Source organism: Peromyscus maniculatus, chromosome 12 (genome assembly GCF_049852395.1).
Source record: "Peromyscus maniculatus bairdii isolate BWxNUB_F1_BW_parent chromosome 12, HU_Pman_BW_mat_3.1, whole genome shotgun sequence".
Taxonomy (NCBI): Eukaryota; Metazoa; Chordata; class Mammalia; order Rodentia; family Cricetidae; genus Peromyscus; species Peromyscus maniculatus.
Window position 1 is genome coordinate 77,293,429 of NC_134863.1, and position 25,495 is coordinate 77,318,923.

At 38.3% G+C, this 25,495-nt stretch overlaps 1 protein-coding gene across 7 annotated transcripts in view; it reads right to left on the reverse strand.

Annotated features, from left to right (window-relative positions):
* Grik1 (glutamate ionotropic receptor kainate type subunit 1) overlaps nt 1-25,495 on the reverse strand; it is a 388,066-nt gene that overhangs the window by 156,484 nt on the left and 206,087 nt on the right. For all 7 annotated transcript variants that reach the window (XM_006987930.3, XM_006987928.4, XM_006987927.3 and 4 more), the window contains exons 2-3: nt 6,156-6,323; nt 2,563-2,820 (exon numbers count right to left, since the gene is read on the reverse strand). In XM_006987930.3, the coding sequence (XP_006987992.1) occupies nt 2,563-2,820; nt 6,156-6,323 (426 nt within the window). The remainder of the gene's footprint in view (nt 1-2,562; nt 2,821-6,155; nt 6,324-25,495) is intronic.

Consider the following 25,495-nt stretch of genomic DNA (forward strand, 5'->3'; position numbering starts at 1 on the left):
TCTAACTACACTTATGTTTGCAGTATTATGTTCTACCTGAAAGCTCTTTAAATATGTTTTGTGGAGTTGGTAATATGCTTTTATCCTGCACATCAAGAAGATGAAACTAAAAATACAACCACCAGTGGTTTATCCTTCTCAATAGGAACTGTTTAGTGTATCATATTTATGAGTTATATGTCTAATCATCTATTGCTTCCACTTGTTTCTAAAATGAGATGAGGCATAGGAAAATACATAAATGGGTACTTCTGGTCATAATAGTCACCTTTATCTGACAGTATAAAATGGAGCCAGAGTTTAATGCTGAATAGAGGAGGCACAGTACTCATTTTCTAGGGAATAGCATGAGCTAAGGCTTGCTGAAAAGGGCAGTGAAGAATGAAAAAGTGTCAGAACACTTGGAAGTGCCTTCTTTTGCTAATTTTCACTGCCAATTTCAATAGTCTTATTACAAACCCAGCAGACAAAGAAAAGAGCTATTCTAAATTCTTTACAAAAAGGTCAGATGGTCAATATTATCATTCTTTGTCATGAAATTATTGAACTCTTTTCTGTGTGCCTGGCACATAGGAAGCACATTCAAAGCAAAGCCAGAAATTCAGTTGTTAGGAATGCTTCATCTCATAGACATGTAAACACACCACTGATAATAGAATGTGTAATGCTTCAATTTCCAAAGCCCTTCCCTTCCATTGGCAGAACTAGAAAACTTGGGAGAAAGATGACTTTTAAATGTGATCATGAACAATGAGTGAGTTCATTAATTGAATGTTGAACTCACCCTGGGTCCTGTTCTAAGTTACTATATTTTGCAAAAGCAGGTTATTTTTTTGGTGTTGTTTGTTTTCAGATTGCTTTGCCTTGAGAGGCCCTCCTGTAGAATATTTCTACCAGGTTGTCCGCTTTGGCCTCTCCAACCTCTTTGAAATTCTTTGCCTAAGCCTTTACAGCCATGCTTAACATATATTCATATAAGATAGATATCCTGTGTGATGCATATTGTATAATTTGATAATTAATATTGCTAATCAAGATTGGAAAAAACAACAACAAAAACTCATGCTTGCCTCAGCCATAAATATCAAGGAAAAGGTAATTCTCTGGCAAATTGCTGCTTTTTTTTTTCCTTTTTTTTTTTTTTTTTTTTTGGTGGCAAATTGCTGCTAACGAATTTATTGTTGCTTAATAAATTCTGACATTGTGGAAAGACACAGATGTATTTGTTGATGCTTTAACATCGCACACTTAGAGGGGCTAGCCTCGAAAGAGGTCTTAGCAAGAACTTGGGGCTTCTTAAGAAATACTGGGTTTTTCATAATAGCTCATATGAATAGTATATGGGCAGTGGAGGCAACTCAACAGTGAACTAATTTTGGGACTGTATTATGTAAACAAGGGAGATTTGTTGGCTCACTTTAAACCAAAGGGAAGGGATGGTAAGATAGGGCTTGCAAGATATCTCTCTTGGTAATGAATCTGGTGTGCAAGCATGGAGACATGGGTTTGGATTTCTAGCAGCCAAGTAAAAAGATAGTCCTGGTATTGTGCATTTTCAATTACAGCATGAGTAGGGGGTTGGAACAGAGACAGGAGGGGCTCATTGGCTAGGCAGCCTAGCTGAATCAGTGAGCTCTAGGCTTAGCGAGAGACCCTGATCAAGAGAAAAGGTGGAGAATAATTGAGGAAGACTGGTATCAACTTCTGGTATCAAGCTCTCTCTCTCTCTCTCTCTCTCTCTCTCTCTCTCTCTCTCTCTCTCTCTCTCTCTCTCTCTGTCATACACACACACACACACACACATGCACACACACACACTCACATAGCACACTAACATAGCACATAGCACACACAAGGCAACGAGAGCTCCAACAAACCCTGAAATGTGAGCAGAAGACATTAGAAGAAGTACCAGCAAAGCTAACTTAAAATGGCCAGGGTCAGAGACAGTACCTATTGATGATTAGATGCCATCTTCTATTCTTCATCCTAAAAAGAGCAGGTAGAACAACCATATAGCCTATTGGTTTGTTTTGAAAGAGTTTATTGAGTATGTTGTAAGTTGGCAATGGGATGAGCTATAACTGCAGGACTAACTGTAGCCACAATCAAGCTCCCAAAGTTTTTTCCTGGGCTCATCCCTGGGATTCACAGTCCTTTTCCCAGAAAATGGCTTGCTGTAGTGGTATAATGTCTAGCTAAATTCCTGTTTGTTATCTGATTGTAATAACCTTTTATAGATATATGCATAACTATTTTTGTTAGACACTTGAATTAGGTCACCGAGATTCTAATTACACTATCAGTAGAGTTGCACTAATGAAATCCCACAGTTAGTGCTGTAATTAGATCACAATGTACACCAATAGGATGATGAATTTTTAAAATCCTAAATTTTAAATTTACTAAATTTGTCCAATCCACAATACATTGCACACAAAGTCCTTTAGACTTTCTTCCTCAGTGGGCTTATATGAGAGAGTATTTCTGCACACAACACCTGACAAATCTCATGACTGTTAGAGTAAACATGCCCAGGAAGGGCTTGTGTGAGTCCCATACCTGTGCTGTCTTCATACACCACAGTCACTGTTTTCCAGTTGTAATAGAGGACCAGATCCAGGACTGCCCTGCTGATAGCTGCATAATCTGGGTAGAGGTTGATGTAAAATAAGTCTTTGTTGTCCACCGAAGGGTGTTTCCAGCGAGTCTGAATGTGTGGAACTTCCAGAGCGTTGCAAATAGACTGCACAGCGCTGACAGAAGAGCTGTGGGAAGGGCCAAAGAGAGCGGCCACACCAAGAGCCAGCTGGTCACAAGCTGATAATATCCAAAGACAAGAAAGGGGATGGTGAGGGAGGGCAGGGAAGGGGTGAAAAAGAGAGAGAGAGTGCTGTGAATTCACGTTCTCCTTACACGATTTCTCTACTCAACTATTAGAGACCTCCTATAATTCCCATGTCTGTGTTGATATCTGCTCTTTCCAGCTTCCAATATACTTTGGATAATAAGATACTGATAAATGTAAATGCAGAGCTGATCAGCAATAAATCATAAGGCCAACTCCCTGCAAATAAAAATGAGTTGCTGGTCTCAGTTCATTACCTTCAGTCAGATGAAGGCTAAATCCTTTACTTGATCCCATGAGTACTCAGTGAGCTAACTAGCAAACCATTTGTCAAATGAATGTCGTATGAATTAAGTTCTGTCATATGGCAGGGTGACAATGGAGAAATTAGTATGGTCAGAGAATTCGGAAGCTCCCATGGGTGACTATAAAATGCTTTGACTCCATTCCTTCTGAAACTCAGATAGGAATTCCAGATTATTTAAATATTGCTAAAGAGTACATATAAGCAGGGATGATACCTAATTAATTACAGAATAATGGAATGGCATGGCCTAAAGGGATCTTTAGAAGACACTTGAGTCTACCCCACTCATTTCATATGCAATGGACTTAATCATGGCCACTGGACAGTAACAGAGTTGAATGAGAACTTGAGGATCCCAGTTCAAGGTCAGGCCTTTTTTTCTCTCAATTATCAGCCAAACAGAATTAAATCACACATTTAAATTTTTATTTCTAACATTTTTTTTTGCTATAAGAACGAAAGCATCCATTGTAAGAAATTAGAATATTTATAATACAAGGATGGCCAAAGGCTTTTTCATTGGTCTGTCAACTTGAGATAATGCTTACTGATGTTTCAGGAAATGGTGACTGCTATTCAAGTATCATGTGATACACTGATGCCTTTATTGAATGAAATGCACAATGTTCTCCCTAAGGTAGTGCAAATTCTTCAAGAGTATTTTTCTACTACAGGAAGAACAGACCACTAGGTGGGAATGGTGTCATTTATCGAAGTCATTCTTATACATTTAAGTATTTAAACTCCTCTTAATTTTTGACTATGATAAGTAATATTTCAGTATTGATGTTTTTTCTCTACATCTTTAATTACTCTTTGATTCTAGATTCTAGGTGGTGATGTTTGCCATCTACTACTAAAAGGACTTGATATTTTTAAATTATTTGATATATGTTAATCAAATTTCCTTCCAGAAAGATTGGTTTATCTTCTCCCACCATGTAGAATAATGTCTAGTAATCACATGTAAATGGATGCTAAGTATAGGTTTACATACATCATTCATATTATACTCTTGTAAAATAAATTTTAATGTTGTCAAGTGATGATAATTGAATACCTAAATTAGATAAAAAGATCTATATAAAAGAATTTGTGTTAGGGATTTTACAATTATGCAGTTTTACAAAATTAAGTAGTGAACACCGTATGTTTCTGTAAGATTCTAGGAGATGTTTTAGAGAGGAGAAAGAGAAAAATTCTGACAGCCATGTTGCAGCCATCTGAGGGGCAGCTGATGCTGACATTCCAAGGACAGCTTCTGACACTGTGCTGCTGGGCGCTGGTTTTCTACACCAGCTTTGAAGATGCACAGCGTTCTGTGATGTGCCGAAGGTGTGAATTGTCACTGTCCTCCCAAACCCACTTCCGGATGTGTGTTCATTAGCCAGATAAAGTGTAAGCATGGGAGTATGAAAAATGTCTTATCCAGCGTGGGCAATGGATTGAGATTTTTGTTAATATGTCGTGACACTAGGATGCTAATATTTCTTGACAGAAAATCAATCCTTTAGAATTCTGTTTGTTGGAGTGTTTAATTTACAAGTATGGTTAGATCTTCAGATCACAGGAAAGTCTTCAATTTTTTTGTGGCTTGAAGTATCACTGTTAAATGTCATTGGCTTAGCTTTCTATGGTATTGTTCAAAAGTATATGAGAGAGAAGAGACAGAGAGAGATAGAGAGAGCCAGAAAGAGATAGAGAGACAGAGAGAGGTGCAGAAAGAAGAGAGACAGAGATACAGACTGTGAGAGTCAATAGGCAACTATGGCCTATAAGTAATCTCCAGCTTCATTCTTTAAAAAAAAAGTTTTTGAGGCAGAGTTTTGCAATGTGGCCCTCAAATCCATGCTAGGCTGGCCCCAAATTCACCTTGGTCATTTTAGTGCTAGGATTATAGGCATATGCCACCATGTCCAGCCTTCTAGTCTAAGAAAAACATGGTTATTACACCAAGATTATGATATATGTGGAAGCATTATTAAGGTATTAATCTTCATCTACTTGATGAAGAAAGCTTTACATTTTGTTTGTAAGTAGCACTGTAATGCCCTCAGGAAACTGTTTCAGGCAAACACATTCTCTGATGTAACTAGGCCATTTCTCTTAACCCTTATCATTCAGTTACTTGGAAACCACCAAAAGCATGGAGTTGATCATGTATGATTCGTGTCTGGAAAAAGCAAAGTGCGCTCTGGAAGGAAAAGGATTATATACTCAATATAAGCAGCAATCTTTGTTTCCACAAAATCTTTAACCTTGTGAGTAAGCAGTGCCTTTGTCAGAGGCCATGCATGCCCCATGTGTATGGAATCATTAGAGAACGGTTCTGGGGGTGCCCAGGGGACGTCTAAACCAGCTCCCACATTCCCTAAGATTCAGCCCACAGGATGAAGCTTGCAGCCTGCTTATAAATTATATTACATTTTGACTATTTGTCTTCTCTTCAGAAGAAAAGAGAAAATCAAATTGTGATTTGTTCTCACAGATTTAATCTTCATATTTTTATGATTTTGCAGAAAAGTGCAAAACCACCACCACCAACAACAAAATGAATAGATGTTAGATAAACCCAGCAGTTTGTAGGAATCTTTATTATCCCAGGCTTGACTTATGTATGTTCTGGGTACTTTTGCATGCTTGGTGGATGTGACCTTCCACAAAGTTTTATTTGAGTGCACTGTACAATTTCATGGTGGTATCTCAGCTTCAGGAAGGAAAAACAGATCAAGCTTGACATTTTCCATTCACAGCTGAACCAGTTAATCATAGAGTGGAGGGCACTGAAGGATAAGCTAATCAGAAAGGCCCAGAAAACAGGGCTAGGCAGCGTCCATTAGGTGAGTCCAGATTGCACTGATCAGTGACATTGGGGACCAGGAATTCCTACAACCCATTTGCACTAAGAAGCCTACTTCGAAAAAGGGCGAGCAGTGAAAAGGTGACCTGTGCAGCAGACTTATCACCTGAAGTAGCTTTGCAAAGTGGAAAAATAGTTACCTCTCCGGGAGGCTTCAAAACTATCAAAAAGATTAATTCTCTGGATGTCATAGGTTAATGTGGTGTTAGGCATCAATGTTCGGTTTCGGTTAATACTGGTGACTGCAAACTTGAAAGCTAATTCTTCAACATTAACGGGCTCATTTTCCACAGTTTCAAAAATCCCTCCTGCAGAAGCAAAAGAGATGCATGAGAAACGTTAGACAGGTGAAGTATCGCTGTTTTAAAAGAAGACGGTAAAATGTTAACAAAAGACCCCAAATCATAATCGACAGGATGACTAAAATATATACAGAATCTAGGCTGAATGTTTTCAGAATGTGTTACATGCAAACAAATAGTTCTAACTGCACACAGATGTTTAAGGTTTTAAATCCAGCATTGGATGTATAATACCTCTTAGATGGTGAATATATTCCAATTATTTTATACAACAGAATCATAGATAATAATGTAGAGGAAAGACATTTTCTCTGATTTTCACAAGATTTGTGCTGTGTTTGACCTAAACATATTTTAAACTATATTCTGGTAGGTAATCCTGTCTTGGGACTTAGACTTTTCTATTGAAAACAGAGTTTCTAGGAGCTGGAGAGGTGACTCTGCAGTTACAAACACTCGTATATGGCTCTTACAGAGGACTGAAGCTCAGTTTCCACCCACACTGCACTGCTCATAACCACCTGTAAGCCAACCTCCAGAACACCTGACACACTGTTGGGAGCCTACACTCATGTGCACACCCTACTCACACATACTCATGTGCACACCCCACCCGCACATACTCATGTACACACCCTCACCCACACACACTCATTTGCACACCCCAAACCTCACACACTCATGTGCATGTCCCACAAACACATTCATGTACACACCCTATCCACAATACTTATTAGCACACCCACACCCACACATTCATGTGCATACCCCCACCCACCCACACTCATGTGCATACCCTCACCCCAACACACTCATGTGCACACACTCACCCACACACTCATGTGCACGTATGCACTCACACACTCATGCATACCCCACCCACACATTCCTATGTACACCCCTATTCACCCATACTCATGTGCATACCCTCACCCACACACATTCATATGCACATCTCCACCCACACAGGTACACATAATTAAAGATAAAACAAACCTGTTTTAAAAAGCAGACATTCTGGACCCTAACACTACTGGGATTGGGGAGGGATGGACTGGGACAAACAGAATAATCCTACTCTGACAGTTTTCAGAATGAAAACATCTATTCTAGATTTTATGGCTCAGATGTCTGGGGTCATATTCTATATATCATAACATACTCCAAAGCATATGGGTAGATTCAAAGAAAGGTTATTTTTTCTGTTTGAAAAATCATTTGAATATACCCCAAAGCAAACTTGTGTTCTAACTCTGGGGAAATATGTTCTTTCATGCCCTAGTTTCTGGCATCTTAAACATGTGTATCTATCTCACTACAAACAATATCATCATGCTTGGCTTTCATCTGTGTCTCCATCTCCGACTGAGTGAAACGCTGGTATTAGATACAGACGTGGTTAGCTATATGTTCTTAATATTCTTTAAGTGCACCCATGATATTAACTCAATAGACACAGAATATTCCGTTGAAGCATTACAAACTGATTTCTGCTTAGCTAAGTCCTTGATTTACTCAAGTGTTTGTTTCCTCTGAAAATAGGCCCTAACTCCTGTCCATGGCATATGAAATATTCGTAGGCTGCAATTTATCTACTCTCATTGTTCCTTATTAAGGGTCAGAATTAGGTATTTCTAAACTTTGTTGATTCAAGCAAATACACACAGACACAGACACAGACACAGACACAGACACACACACACACACACACACACACACACACACACACACACAGATACACACATAATGTGAAATGAAAAGCACAAATAGTCACCATGTGCCTGATTTCTGTTCTTTCTCACATGGAGAAATCCAGTGTACAGATTTTAATTAAATGTAATCACACTGGCCCTATTTTGGAAGATTAGGTTTTTCAAAAAGCACATATATGACTTTGTTTCTTAATCAACTACAGCATCTAGCTGTGAGAGATGAGAAGACCTATGGTAACCTAATTTGGCTTCTTTCAAATATGTTTCTGGCAATTATAAATCAATAGCTTGAACCATTCATGTATAGATTACTGCTATGGTTCTCTATGAAACCATACTTAAGAATAAATGATGATGTCATGTTAACTCTCACTTAAGGACCCAGGGGAGACAGCTGTTTCAAAAGCAGTATCAGAAAATGATGTTTTCCCTCTGTCAATCACAAATGGGGAATCAGGAAGGGACTTTCATTTTCTCTGTGAGCCGAGTAAATGGTGGACTGACAGGTGGGGAGGTCAAGCAAGAAGCACTGAGTGGCCACAGGCAGATTGATGTAAGATGAGCTCATCGCTGTGGTCAAAGTGACCCACACTGAGGGCTTTTGCTATTAGAATTCCCACAGTAGTCACTGGCAATTGTTTACTAGTCTATCCTCTCATCCCCAGCAAGGGCCATGTGACAGAGTCCATGTCACTCAGAATCTGACCCTATCAAGGCCAAGGCATCTTAAGATACTCAGGCTGCAACTATTTAGGGGGAAAGTCAGCCTCTGCCTGTGAGAAGAGCGGCAACTTAATGGGCAGGCAGGTCATGGGAGGGGATCTACTCCCACATAAAGAACAGAAGTGAAATGTGGTCACGGGCTTTACCTAATTCTTCTCTGAGACTTTTAAGTTGTGGGAGGAAAACCATCCCAGAGTAGCTATTCTGTGCAGTTTTCTTCAAAACTTTATAACTAACAGACAAAGTAGGAGATATTTTCCTGTTCTAGTCAATGAAAAGGAAAGAGATAGCACACATTGTCACCAAATAATTCAGTTACAAGACTCATCTGTGACAAACTGTCTTTTCTTCTTTGTTCTTTTTTTTTCCTCTCTTACTTTTTGAAACTTGAAGATAGCCCATTTTAATAAGATATTTAAATCCTTCTGGGAGTGTCTTTGTGGGGCTAACTTCTGTCCTCATCCGTCTGGAAGCTAAGGGTCCAACTTGACAGGAAGGAAGACTCCTTCCTCAGTCATTGCTCTGTTCCTTCTCTACTCTTGTAGCCCATTTCCCCTTTGACTGTCCCTCTTCCTATGAAGGTCAAGGTACCTCTGTGACTTTTGACCTCTCTCATTTTAGCTGAACTAACCATAACTTCTAGTCCTAAGAAATCAATGAGCTGTGGACAAAGTTAGAAAAAGTAAAGGTAAGGTAAGGTATTTTAGGCCTTGATATGAGTGGAAAAGACATCTATTCATTCATCCATTTATTTATTTATTTATTTATTTATTTATTTATTTATTTATTTATTTATGTATCTATCTGTTTATTTATTTATCTATCTACCTATCTATTTATCTACCTATTATCTGTTTGTTTAGTACTTTCTAAGTTACTCAGGTAAGATCAGTGAGTGTAGAAGGAGGGAACACTTTGACAGGTCAGGATGAACAAGCTTCCCTTTTTTGGCTGTAACTTTTGAACATGGCAGATGGTGCCCAGGGGGACAGAAACCTCAGAGGTATGCTTGGCCATGCTTGCTTTCATCACTTACATCTTATGAGGAAGAAAAACATGAGACGTTTTAGTGAACTACCTTTTGTCTTTATTGTGACGTGAGTGCTACAGATCTCACATCCATTCTTACAGCCTAGATGCAAGTAGGCATCAAACCCTCTGCCTAATCACAATAGGAAGGTGAGCAAGGGTCAAAGGGCATCATCAATACAGAGCCCCCTCTTTCTTCTCCACCCCTCCCCCAAACCACTTGCTTCTCAGTGTCAAAGCTCAGAATCCTTGGAATAACTGACCAAACACAGGGTTACAAAGTAGAAGTCGGGGTAGGCAGGGTTCTAAACTTTAGGTCCTCATGCCCTTACATAAAAAAGCTAGGAATGGTGGAATGCTTGTAATCTGCAGGGGTGTAACTGAAGTTTTTTCCAGTCCTGCCTGGGCCTGCACCTGCTCAGACCCAAATAAACACACAGAGGCTTATATTAATTAAAACTGTCTGACCTATTGGCTCAGGTATCTTGTTAGCTAGATCTTACATCTTAAATTAACCCATTCCTATAAGTCTATACCTTGCCACGCAGCTCATGGCTTACCGGTATCTTTACATCTTGCTTCTCATGGTAGCTGGCAGCATCTCCTGACTCAGCCTTCCACTTCCCATAATTCTCCCTATCTGTTTGTCCTGCCTATACTTCCTGCCTGGCTACTGGCCAATCAGCATTTTATTTATCAACCAATCAGAGCAACACATTCACAGCATACATAATATCCCACAGCACAGGGGAGTCCTAGGAGCCCACTGGCCAACCAGTCTAGCCTATTGGCAATGTCCACATTCAATTAGAGACTCTGTCTTAAATATTGAGTTGGAGGGTGGTAGAGGGAGATACCCAGTGTCAACTTCTGGCTTCCAAATTCACTTGCAGGGGCTATACACACTGGTGTATTCAGGCATATGCTACAACCTCAAAATATAGAATAAAAACCTTATCTAAAACTAGAAATTGGGCTTTTAAGAATCATGCTCAGCTGGTGATGGTGGCGGCACACACCTTTTAATCCCAGCACTAGGGAGGCAGAGGCAGATGGATCTCTGTGAGTTTGAGGCCAGCCTGGTCTACAGAGTGAGTTCCAGGACAAGCTCCAAAGCTACACAAAGAAACCCTGTCTTGAAAAAATAATAATAATAATAATAAAACAAACAAACAAAAAGACTCTAGCTTTATGTACAGATACATATTTGTGCTCTTTGAATTGTAAGGGTAAAACTATATTTCTTATAAATACCAAAATAGGTATAAGTTTGGAAAATAGTGTGTGTGTTTAGACTTAATTTTTGAAGACCTGTGAGTTTCCTATGTTGATTTTTCTCCCACTGTGCTTTGCCTAGAAGGATAGAGGTTGGTACAAATAAGGCTTATACTTACTTATACTGGTATAAGTATATGTGTGTGTGTGTGTGTACGTGTATGTGTGTACGTGTATGTGTATATATATATATATATCATATCATATCATAACATATCATATACTCTATGCTCCTGTACTTGAACACAGCTACAAAACACAGCCACTAAATAAAGAATATAAAACAAATAAGAAGTATGTTCATGGTTTTGAGTTAATTTGAATTAAAAATTCCTTTTTTTCGTGAGTACATGTCACTATCAACCTGAAGTGTTTTCACCCCAAATTGATAGACTGAATCTCTAACCCCAGTACCCAACACCTAGGGACTGACTATATTTTACAAGGTAACTACTATAGCAAATAACTTCAGGAGTACTGAAATGGGTTATCAAATAAAATGCTTGCTTAATAAAACATGAGAACCTGTGTTTAGATCCCCAGTACCCATCTAAAAAGTCAGATGTAGCAGAATACATCTGTAGCCCAGTGCTGAGGAGGAGATAGATGGATCCCTGAAGCACACTACCTAACCAACCTACCTGAGTTGGTGAGGTCCATAATCTGTAAGAGATCTTGTCTCACAAACAAAACGAAACAAAAACAAAGTAGAGAGTAATTGAAGACGACACTAATGTCCTCCACACTCACATGTGTGTGTTCAAGTACATGTGTACCTACACAGATGTACATACACCCACCCCCACACATATACCTTTAACTTCACTATGTACAGTAACAGAAATTCATTCTCTAATTGTTCTAGAGGCCAGAAATCCAAATTCATCAAACTGACAGGGTCCTGCTCTCTCCTGATGTTATCCAAGTGATTCACTTCCTGCATATTCCAGCTTTTATTGGCTCTAGGAACTCCTTGGTTTGTCTATACTTGCTGTTAAGTGAGTCTCTCCAGGACAATGGCTTTATACACTACTTTCATTCTAGCGACACCCTAATTTCCACATTCAGAAACAACTTGTATAACATCAACGTGAGCATAGCAAACTTTCTAGCTGACATTTCTACTTAAATACCCGAGAGGCATCACAGAAAAATCACATTCCAAGCCAAGTTCCCTCTGCCCTGCTCTTCAATATCAATGACTATTGAAAATCGCCAAACACAATGTCATCCTTCATTATCATCTCAGATGCTTTATTAGGCGATCCTGCCAGTGCTACCCTCTATTCATCAATTTCTTTTCACACTGTCAATAACAACAATCTGAATTTAGCCACCATCATCTCTTAGCTGAACTACTGAAGTAGCCACTTGTAGAACAGGTACATGAGCAGATCTTCCTGTGCTTGACTCTTGCCCATTTCATCAATCTCCTCATTAATACTGAAGCCATGGTGATTCTTTTGTGATATGATACATCATTTAGCCACTCTGTTGAAAGCCTACTGCTAGCTTTCCATGTCTCTTAGAATAAAAGCCTTAGTCCTCAATCTACTCCAACCTACCTCCATCACTTCATTGAGTTCTTCTACTGGTCAAAGTCTGGATCAGTCACTATCACTCTTGAAAAATGACCCAAAATAGCTCCTCTCTTTCATTACTTTGCTTCCTCTGCAGAACACTCTTTTCACAGTATCTTCAGTCCATGTCTCAGTTCTTTCAGATTCCTACCCAGGTGTACTTTTAGTGAAGACATACTTGTCCTCTCAGTAGACATGCCAATGCCCTTCTTCCCACCTCTGAATAACATCTAAAACAACAGCTCCTAAAGTCACATGTTCATATTCTCATTCTCCTCCTCCATGTTTCCCCCCTCCCACTTTTTCTCTAGAATCTCACTCACTATGTAGGCCTGGGCTGGCCTGAAACTCACTGTGTCAACAAAGCTGGTCTTAAACTCACAGAGAACTGTCTGGCTCTGCCTCCCAAGTGTTGGGATGACAGGATTGAACCATCATGCCTGGCTGTTGCAGTTCATCTCTTTTTTACTTGGGTATATTCCCAGTGCCTCATACAACTCTTGTTTTTATCATGCAAAGCATTTTATAAACAAATGACTAGATATAAGAATGACTCGTTGGATGAATCATTAAATTCTGAAAAATACTCAGGAACCATAACATATACAAAAACAGCCAATGTTTATGTATATATGTGTGTATGTGCATATATTTATTCATATGCATGCATGCACAATCTGAATCTAATGCATTTTTCTTGATAAATGTGCTACTCATTAAAAGCAAATATAATCACTCAGAGCAAGAAGCATTCTTATAGTCCTTCAATATTCAATTCATTTATGAAGCATTATTGGCTATGTGTTAATGTGTAGGGCAATGCTAGCACTAGAAGAGGACACAAGATGAAGGGTATTTGGTTCTTTCCCTTAAAAAGATGCCAGTCCCAGCCGGGCAGTGGTGGCGCATGCCTTTAATCCCAGCACTCGGGAGGCAGAGCCAGGCGGATCTCTGTGAGTTCGAGACCAGCCTGGGCTACCAAGTGAGTTCCAGGAAAGGCGCAAAGCTACACAGAGAAACCCTGTCTCGAAAAAAAAAAAAAAAGATGCCAGTCCCAAGTGATGGGCTGCAGGAAAGGAAGCCATGTGCAGCAGTCTGTTATTTAATCAACAGAGCCTGAGCACATGCTTTGCCTCCTTCTACACGTAATCTTTTCATACTCTGTCAGCCAAGGGTAAACTCTTTCTCTGTAAAAACACTGCAAAAGGTATTGATTATTTGGAGGAATTTGTTTAGTATAGCCATTAACAAAAATAATCTAGAGGCTTCTCAAATCAAATCCAAATCTATCATAGGATCCAGATATCCTACTACTGGTAAATGAAATCAACACATTGAAAAATCATGGACACTCTTGCATTTATTTCAGCATCATTTACAATAGGATATGGGATACAAAGACTGATCATGATTGAATGAATAAAGAAAACTGATATATAATATGAAGACAACTAATAAATAATATGTAGATATCATGTACATATACATATATACATATTGTATATATATATATGTATATATATATATACATATATGCATAGAAAGATGGCTCAGTGGGTAAAAGGTACTTGCCACCAAACTTGGTGATCTGAGTTTGACCCCCAGGACCTACATGATTGAAGGACAGAACCAACACAAGCAATTTGGCCTGTAATCTCCACATGCATATCAAGACACATATGCCAAACTTCCCCAGATAAATATATTTTTAAAAGATCATTGAAAAGGTATGATGTCCTGTAATTTGTGACAATGTGTCCTGGCCTGGAGAGTATCTTGTTAACTGTTGTAAGTGAAGACCACAAATATTAATGTTGCATGATCTCCTTTATCAGTGGAATATTAAAATGTTGATCTTAGAGAATGATAATAGAATGGTGGTTCCCAAAGACTTGGGAGAGTAGGTGGTCTGGGGATGAAGAGGGGTAGCTAGGTAGAAGGAATGCTTCTGGTGTTCTATAGGACATCTAGCTGGATATAATGATTAACAAATGTCAGAGTGGTTGGAAAAAGGATTTAGCTTATACTTGTAAAGACAGATTGCTGTGGGATATCTTTCTGTATGCTGTGAATATGTGTTACTCTGATTGGCTGATAAATAAAGCTGCATTGGCCTATGGCAAGGTAGTTTAGAGGCAGGCAGGAAATTCAAGTAGATAGACAAGAAGAAGAAAGGAGAGGCAGAGAAGAGACATCAGCTACCACTAGGAGAAGCAAGATATGAAAGTACCAGTAAGCCACTGGCACGTGGCACCTTATAGAAATGGGTTAAATTATAGGAGCTAGCTAGTGAGAAGCCTGAGCCATTAGGCCATACAGTTTGTAAGCTTCTGTGTATTTACTTGACCGAGCAGCTGCAGGATGGGCAGGACACAGGAAAAGTTCTGACTACATTTGGCTGTCCAACAAGTTGGATTAACTTTCCACCAAAAACTTAAGAGAAGTTAAAAAGAAATTCTAAAGTTGAACTAAGAACAGCTTTCTACTTCATGTCTCATGCAGGCTGAGATATAGAGATGTTAAGGTACAAAGACTGCAGCATTTGGACTTGAGCACAACATGGCAGATTCCCACCACAGTACACAGAGGTGTCTCCAAGCCACTGTAGCTGTGTGGTAGATTTAGCTTTTGCTAGTACAGACAACAACAGCAAAAAGAGGTTTCTGGGCTACATGCTGCTTTGATAGAGGCACAGACCCACTGCCTCCCAGAGTTGGCAGACAGCATGGCTCCCAGAGCTGGAAGTGAATTATCTCCACCATGTTGGAAAGCTGAGGTGGTGGAGTCAGAAGCCAAGGCTGCTGCTTTTTGTCCTAGCCACACAGTTTAACAGTTTAAAAATCTCTCCTAGTCAGAGAAGGATTATAGATTCGCAATAAGAAAGATTCAGATGGAATAAAACTCTAAATGGTTTACAGTATGTGTAAAAATGTATGTAGGCTTGAAAGAGAGAGAGAGGAAAAGGAATATATGCAGTTATATAAAGAAATAAGTTTAAAAAATAAAGTCTTTAAAGAGACAGTAAAAGTAATACAAAAATTAAGACACAAAGATGGAAATCACACATAGTCTCAATTATGTTGTCTTGGGATTTTTAACTGCAGAAAAACATTTGATTGTAAAGGTTGCCAAGTTAAGCCAATATATATATATATATATATATATATATATATATATATATATATATATACATATATATATATATATATTAAAGGTATCTTGACTTCAAAATTTGTGTCTAAGGATATGTTGCTCTGGAAAAGAGGTTATGCTTTTGTTTCTACAGAAGATGAGAACCTGTGGGTTGCTTCCAGGCTAATATGGTTTGATCAGCCAAGACCCCCTGAAAGGTCTCCAATGACAGCTATAGCCCAGATGATCCAACATCCAGAACAGCTTCAAAGCAACTGGCTGAGACAATGCAGCCTCACAGACTACTCCTCTCAGGACTTGACCATAATTCTAAAATTTTCTTTATGTCCCCATAAGATTACCAGTGCCCACAATCAGCAGGAAGTAGCCTAGAAAACTATGCCCACATTTCCAAAAACTGGAATATGGATATTTGTCTTTGTTTAGAGATTGGTTACAAATTTTTATTGGTCATAGTCAATATATTTCTAAAGAAAAAAGGAGGATAGGATATAGCTATAATAGGATGAAAGGGTAGATTATTGAATCTACTTTTAAAGAGCAACAACTTGTATAAAATGTTTTAAATTGCAATAGATTTTAGTTTATTACCAATTTAAAGTTAATTTTGCTATACTGTATGTATATTTCTACTCTTGTTTAAGGTTTTATGTTTGTACAGCTCATTTGAAATTGTAATGTATAATTAAGAAATACAGATTAATAATTATTCATCCATGATAATTAAACTTAGAGTCATGTTAGTTAAGTTTTTTAGGTATACATAGATCTAATTCAGTTAGGTAGGTACTCTTCAAACACTTCAAAGGCCTACAGAATGTGACATTTAAAACGTTTTAAAAACTTAGACTTTTCTAGACAATGATACATGTCTGCTCCTGGCAGCCCCAATTACTTCAAAAAGGATGATCGGCATTGAAGAAACTCATTATGGAATTTTCTTTCCTTATGGCAAAAGTTAGTCATTTGGGCAAGAAACTGTTCTTACCTGGACTGTTTGAGAAAATGTTTTATCAACTGGACATGCAGGACCCATGGAAAAGTGGCCACTGAACTTTGTAATGTAAGATGGTTATTAAGGTTCCTGCTTTGAAGAAGAAACTGCCAGACATTCTCCAGGACACAGAAAAAAGTGACTAAAAACTCTAGGCCTTTAGGCTTAAAATGGATGCTCCAACACTGCAGAGGAACTTTGGATGACTGTCCAGGCAGCCAGGTATCTCTGTCATTTCCAGAATTTTGGAAGTTGCTTACAATGCATTTCCTATTTACTTAGGTAATATTATATCCTTCTGGGGTCTTTGATGTAGTTGAAGACTAAATAGTTATAATTGTAGTTTTCCTTAGTCATGATAAAAGATAAATTAGATATGAAGTTTTAGACTCACAAATATAGGATAGACGATAGGATATTTTCTTTAATTTTGCCAAATACAACTAGACTACATATTGTAACTGTAATTCTTGCCTAATAACTGTTCTATTATTTGTAATTTTACTATGTTAAAGTTAAAACCCTCCTTTTTGATTAGACACAAAAGGGGAAGTCCTGTGGGATGTCTTTCTGTATGCTGGGAATACATGTTGCTCTGATTGGTTGATAAATAAAGCTGCATTGGTCTATGGCAAGGCAGCTTAGAGGCAGGCAGGAAATTCAAGCAGATAGACAGGAAGAAGAAAGGAGAGACAGAGAAGAGATGCCAGCCACTACCAGGAGAAGCAAGATGTGAAAGTACTGGTGAGTCATGGCCACATGGCAACTTACAGATGAATAGAAATGGGTTAAATTATAGGAGCTAGCAAGTGAGAAGCCTGAGCCATTAGGTCATACAGTTTGTAAGTAATAAAAGCCTCTGTGTGTTTACTTGTCCGAGCGGCTGCAGGACGGGTGCGACTGCAATGGATAATTACTTAAACATCATCATTATCTCCTATACACATAAATCAGAATCATACTTCATAAAGATAGACAAGTATTAAATGTTAATCAAAAACTTTCTTAAGCCCTGAGCCCACATGTTCCTTGAGGGTAGGGTCAGTGTTAATGGGAACTTGCTGGGACTCTATTCCATGGCATGGACATAGTCCAGCATCCCCAGCAAATGCCTGTGCAGTTGATTGAATGTTCCGTCTTGTGCCTAAGCACTGAGCCACATGAAGCACTCTGTCCTGCCAACACAGAGGCCTGGGAGAGTAGAGTGGTGGCTGAGATATGTAGCGAGACCTACTGACTTTTCCCATTACTGACTTTGTGGCAATGATTGCTTTTTCTCTCCAACCATTACCTCCCATGGTCCCCAAGCACTTTCAAAGCTCCATTCTTCCTGGGAGATCACTCCTCATCAGACTGCCAGCACCTTCATTTCATGCAGGGATGGCTGGTGTCCTAGTCAACAGCGGGTTCCAGGCAGCAACCAGGAATATTGCCAATGAAGTAATGCCAAAAACCTTTACCCTTATAAAAGTCTGGGATTGCTTTAATATCTCTTGAGAGCAGTTACATTTCTAGCTTTTTAACATCTCATTTAAATGGCATGTATTCACATGAAAGGTCTCTTGATTCCATTTTTTTTTTCTGCTTAATAATTAAATGGATAGAATATGCCAAGTTCACAGCCCAGAGTTCCAAGGAAGCTATATTATATGTTTTATCCCAATTTTCTAGTTTATGTCTTTCTATTTCTGCTGTTTTTTTAGCTGGAAATTTATGCTTATTGAGAAGCAAGGGTTGTGGTTAAGGGAAATCTGGAGTCTGAAGACAGAACAAATGGAGGTTCACCGCTCCCATTGGGCAGCATTTATCAATGCATAGACATGGGACACACAAAAGGCCTTTCATGGCCAAACATATCTGGGAAGCGTTGCCTAGTGTCAGCCCTCTTGGAAATTCACATTATGCAGTAATATGCATGATGCCCACAAGCCATGTAATAAAGAAAACAATTCGACACTGTGTAACCCAATGTGTTTCTAAAAGTCTCTTGATCGCAGGACACTTTTCCCTGGAACTGTGACCAGTTATTTTGATCGTCACATTTAAAAGCAATTTGATTCAGAGATCTGCTTACAGTTGAACCAAAAATAATGTGCACTTTAAAATAGTATTTTCGTGTCATTTTTATGAAAAGATAGATAAGTCTTAATCAGAACTATAAACCCTCTAATTACAATGCTACCTCTAAATGCATATTAGAATGTGCCATCAAATTTCACTCTCTTTTTGCTTTTATAAAAAATAAAGCACGAAGATGATCTCTGTTTCTATGTAAAAAGCAAACAGATAAAAATACCTGTCTTTTGGTCAATCTTGTCCGGAAGGTATATTGCAGGCAGGGTATATCTCTGATGCTTAATGTCAATATTTTAAAATGTGAAGTACTCAGCTATCTGCTCTCTTATTTTTCTCCTTTAAAGTCTTCTATTTTATTTTTAAAAATTCATTATATATTGCTAAGTGCTCCAATAGCTAGTAAACATCTCATAACATTTTTTATTCACTGATACTAAAATTGTGCAAAATGTCCCCTTGAGGCAATAATATTTCATAATATCTAAGATAGTGTCAGACCCTTAGATGTAAACCTTTGCCTGTTTTAGAACTTTCTCGTTTTAATATTTTTGATTGAGTCTCTGTATTTATTATTGCTCATCAAGGTACTTGCAGTGGTTCTCAACCTTCCTAATGCTCTAACCCTTTAATACAGTTCCTCATGCTGTGGTGACCCCCAACCACAAAATTATTTTCACTGCTATTTCATAACTGTATTTGCTCCTGTTATGGATCATAATGTTAATATCTGTGTTTTCCTATGGTCTTAGGTGACCTCTGTGAAAGGGTTGTTCCACCCTCCCCAAAGGGGTCATGATCCACAGGTTGAGAATCACTGCTCTACAGTCTCGCACATTTCAGTATGTACTTAAGTTCCACTCTGAAATTCAAACTGATTAAACGGAATCAGTTGGGGATGATACTTAGCAATAAAATACTTGCCTGACATGTACAAGGCCCTAGGTTCAGTCCCCTGTACTACAAAAGGAAAACAAAGTCAATGTTGTAAGTACTGAAATGAGAGTTTACAATGACATGAACAACAAGTAAGCTCCATGGAAGTCACTTCTAAGAGAAAAAGCTCCAGCAGGAGGTTTCCAGATGGAGTAAGAGAAGCCCAACACGCCTGCTCAGGAATGCTAAGAACTGATCTACAGTACATCACAGCTAGACATCATGTCGTTGAGGGTTCTGTGTTGAATACAATCAATGGAAGTTTTGGGAAATATTCATGTTTTCTTTAAAGCTGCAAGTCTCCTTACCTGCTTATTTCCATGTCCTTAAAACACACTTCTCTCTCAACTCCTAAAGTGGACATGACAGCCTGGAGAGAGTACAGGCATTATTACTACCTGAAATACTTTCATATTTAAAACATATTTGCACATATAAGTGAAGGATTGGAGGAGAAGAAAATCAAACACAGATATTAATACATAGTATGAAACAACCACTGTTAAACATTTGGACAATTTCCTATCTTTTTTTTTTCCGAGTTTCTTTTATTCTTTTTCAATATAAAAAACTAGTTTCATTTTTAGGTCTTAACAAGGGGAAATTTTTACAAGGAAAACAGTAACATTTGCCACAGCATCAAAATAACATTTATGAGTAAATTTAAAGAGATGAGAAACACATGGAAAGCTACAAAACATTCCTGAACACATTTAAAACAAAATACAAATGTATATATATGTATATATATATGTGTGTGTGTGTGTGTGTGTGTGTGTGTGTGTGTGTATGTATATATATATATGTATGTATATACATACATATACATACCATGTTCATGAATTATGGAACTTACTATTATTCTAATGTTTATTCTTATCAAGGGGATTTAAAAATATGATTTAATCTCTATCAAAATCTCAGTTACATTTTATGCAGAGATACAAAGAACAATTCTAAAATTATTGTGGAACTGCTAATGACCCTGAGTAGTGGACACAACATAAAGAACAAAGCTAGAGACATCATGCCTCCTGATTTCAAACCTCATAAGGGAACTCGTCATCCCAACAGTGAGCTGCTGAGATAAAGCTCATGTTGAGCAAAAGTGCTGGCTCAGCTGCGAAAGGACAGTGTGTCAGCATTTGGAACTGAGAAAACTGACACCGACATAGGAAAGGATAAAGTTGTCACAATTCTCTACCAGACTACTAGAGTTCTGCAGAGATGGCTCCATGGGTAAGAGCACTGGCTGTTCTTCCAGAGGACTGGGGTTTGATTCACAGCACCTACATGGCAGCTTACAACCAACTGTAACTCCAGTTACAGGGGACCTGATGCCTTCTTCTGGCCTCCACAATTACCAGGTATGCGTATGGTGCACAGAAATATACGTGGACAAAACACCCAATACATAATAAAAACAAATATTCTACCAGGCATAAAAATAAACTCAAGGCTTATGAAACTATAAAATAACTAGAAGAAAATACTGGATGAGAGCTTCAGGATTTTAATCTGGGAAATGATTTCCTGCCGGTGACACCAACATTACAACTAACAGAAACAAAACTAAATCAAACTGAAATTTTTCACGGCCAAAGAAATCATCAGCAGACTGCAAAGGCAACCTAGGAAATGGAAAAGAAATATTTTTGAAGCATATACCTAGTAAATCTTGGAGTTCTCTATGCTTATTTTGAGAAGCAGATGAATTATATATAGTCAGATAATGATGGATATATTGATTTCATACTGGCCTTTAATCACTTGTTCTATGTGCATAACTTATTAAAATGTATATTGGATTTTTAAAAATATGCAAATATTCTTTACACATACACTGACCCACAAACCCACAAAACCAGATAACAGGAGAATGTCACCTTTGGGTCCTCTTCCCCTTTGTATCACCTTGAAGTTAGATTATGGCTCATTCTAGTTTCTTGCTCATATTTCACTGAGGTGGCCTGGGCTGTGCTGAATTTACAATGATTCCCCAAATACCAGTGAATTGTCATAGGTTTTTAGCATTTCATAAACTGTTAACACTATCCGATTACCTTCTGTTCTTTTCACATCATGTAACACTCTAGGCATCTCTCCTTAAATTAACCCAGTTAATTGGTGTATGCATTACACTGTTTGTATAAATCATTGTTTATTTGATCCACTCTTCAGTCTTCACTATTATAAAACTGATTACGATTGGCATTCAGTACACTCCCTGATTTCACTGGCAGAAAGAAAAGGCTCTTGAAATACAATCATCAGGTTATAGAGTGTAAACAGTTCTACAAGGCTGGCAAGTGCCTTCTTGCACCCACCATGGAGAAACGCCCAATTGACTTCCATCATTGTCCAGGATCTTGATGATTGTAGGTCAATTTGTGCCAGGAAGGGCTTCCTATTCCTTTAAATATTGTGGACTTAATTTTTTAAAAAAATCTTTATTACATATTTTCATATCTGTGGGTTTAAGTTGTTTTCTCCTGTTCTTTGCCTTATTTGATGTCTTGGGATGATGTTGGCTTTGTTATTGAAATGCTTATGGGCGTGGTCCTTGCCTTCTACGTCATTTCAGTCAAGGTATAACAACATCAGGTCTTTGACATTTTTTTTATTAACAATATTTTCTCAGTATTTTTTAAATTCTTATTAATACAAAGTAGGTTTTTAGGCAGTTCAAGTGTTTACATTTTAATAACATTATACACTGATTTTCTTTCCATGAAATATGACTTGTTTGTGGTGGTTGTTAAGATTTCTGGTTCTTTCCTTTCCACATGTATGGGTGGATGTACCTAACTTGGAGCTGGATGGGGCTGGGTTGCCAGGTCTGCCTAATGACCTGCAGAAGTCACCTTGTCAGGCACTGGGCAGAATACTTCAAGGCCAATGAGTGAGTCTCTAGAGATCGCCTTTATTTATGTGTATCCAGTGCATGGGTTACAGTCACCCGCTCAACCTGGAAGCTCCAAGAGGCTAAATGTGCAACAAAGCCTGCATGCATCTATTTAAGCAAGAGTACAACTTTGGTCATTTGAAGGCAGGTTGGTAAGGGCATTTGCCAAGCACCAGAATGGAGCCTGATGTTGGAATATGACAATCTAAAAAGCTATTCTGTTTCATTTACAAAATTGCTTATATTATAAGGTGTTTGTGTAGTGGGTAGCCATTCCAGCTTTGATCTGGAAGTTCCAACCCACATTGAGACTCTGACAACTGTCACACCTACAAGGCGGGGCCAGGGGAGGCGCCTGGAGACCCAAAATCTGGATGGGCGAGCACTCGCTTGGTGAAGGGACCCTGAATGGTGGAGGTGGACTGAGCAGAGCTCCAGAGAACACTGCTGGACTGCGATACACCTTCCCCAGACCCTGCGACCTACCTATCTTTTAATTTGTGAGTCACGCCATTAAATAAATATCCTTTTAACTACGTGGAGTGGCCTTAATAATTTCACCAATATCTGGCACCCAACATGGGGCAAATTCCAAAGGCCTGGGTGGCTCCCTGGCTGGTGGGTACCTAAACCCGCCTGCAAAATTCCCTTTCCATATAACCAGGGAACGCCTACACGGTTCCATTCCTGAAAAAGGGAGCAGCTAGTCCGGTCTCAGTTCCCGAGACCAGAGACCAGTGAAAGAGGTGTCTTCCCTGGCTCCCGAGACCAGTGAAAGAGGTGCCTCCCCTGGTTCCCTGACCGGGAATAGAACCCGGGCCATGGCGGTGAGAGCATCGAATCCTAACCACTAGACCACCAGGGAGTACCCAACGTGGGGGCACTCTTTGTGTTTCTGATTTTGTATGTGTATTCATGTCTGTGTGAGTGTAAGCATGCTTGTACAACAGTGTAGTGTGGATTTCAGGAGACAGCCTCACATGTAGACCCTCACATTTACCTTGCTGTGTCAGAGTCTCTTGGTCACAGCTTCCTAAGCCAGGCTCCCATCTGGAGATTGTCCTGTCTACATCCCATGTTTCTGTAGAAGCATGAGAATTATAGACACCCCTATTGTTTCTGCCTTTTTATAATGTGGGTTCTCAGAATCTGGACACAGATTGCCAGGCAAGCATCTTACCCACTGAACCATCTCCCAGGCTTCTTGGAAGTTTTTAAAAGGCTATTTTATAATTTTGTTACTTAATCAATTTGAAATTTCTTTTAGTGAATGGCAAGAGGAAAGCTAATGCAAGCATTTATGCTATATAAAATTATATGAATTTATGCTACAGGAATTACATGTACACACATGCATGTATGCAGTCTCTACTGGGGGGTGACAGAACCTTTTTCATGTATTAAATTATTGTATAATTTCTGTTTTATTGCCATTGAATATTTTCTATTTTATTGCCATTCTGCTTAAGTGTATGTAGCTCTGCACTGTGCTAATATTGGTTTACAAATTCACTCGGTAAATGCTTTTTCTAAATGGATCCAATTGTTCCTTTTATGCAATTATTTTCTTAAAAATATTTGCCTGTTCATGAATTGGAAATTATGGAAAATACAAATAAATTTATAAAAATTTAAAGTATTGAAAAGAATTTCACTTATCTAAGATTTTGAGATATTTGTGTGAACATATTTATATTTAGCTCTGGATAAGTGAGACAGTTGATTAGCTTGAACTGTTTGGGAGGCATCCAGGCAGTGGGACTGGGACTTGTCCTCAGTGCATGGGTTGGCTGTTTGGAACCAGGGACTTATGCAGAGACACTTTGCTCAGCCTGGGAGGAGGGGACTGGACCTGCCTGGACTGAATCTGCCAGGTTGAACTCAATCCCTAGGGGAGTCTTTGCCCTGGAGGAGATGGGAATGGAGGGTAGGCTGGGGGGAAGGCAGGGGAGGCGGGAGTGGGGAGGACAAGGGAATCCGTGACTGATATGTAAAATTAAAATAAATTATAAAATAAAAAAATTATAAAAAAAGAAAGTAAAAAAATAGATTTAAAAATAAATCACAATACTTTTTATAGAACTATGTTTTCCTAACAGGCAAGTTTGACTTAAAATATTTTATTTTTCATTATTATTGATATGTGTGTATTTGTAAAAAATATCTCTTCCTTTATGAATTCTTAGTAATACTTCAAGTTTCTGGATTTATTTTTTTGTAACATAACCATTTTCCCACATCCATCATTTTTGCTTTGCTTATTATATTGGCTAGTATTTTCAGCGTAAGATAATGAGAAGTCTCCTTATTTTGTTTTTAATTTAAATTGAAATGCTTCTACTGTTAAACCATTACCTATTATTTGGAAGTTGGATTGAAATAGATGTTATATTATTAATTTAACATAGTACAAGAAGTGAAAATTAAAATAAATGTGATTTGTATTCATACCTCAAACAATATGCATTAACTTTCATTAAATGTTTCTGAGTTCCATTTCCCTTCTAATGAGGTATTTTATACCATTGCATTTCTTTACATTACTCCAGCTATGCAATTCTGGGATAAATTACATTTGATCACAGAGGGCTTTTCATTCAGTATATTGCTGAATTAGATTAAGTGATGTTTTGTGTGGTATTTGCATTTTTATTAATAAATGATCGTGGCATATAAGCTTTTGTATGTATTAGTCTTGTCGATTTTGTTATTAGAGTTGTCTAATTTTAATGAGATTTAAAGGATCAATTTCAAATGATTCTATGTCTTGGAAAAATAGTAAAAAAAAAAATTCCTTA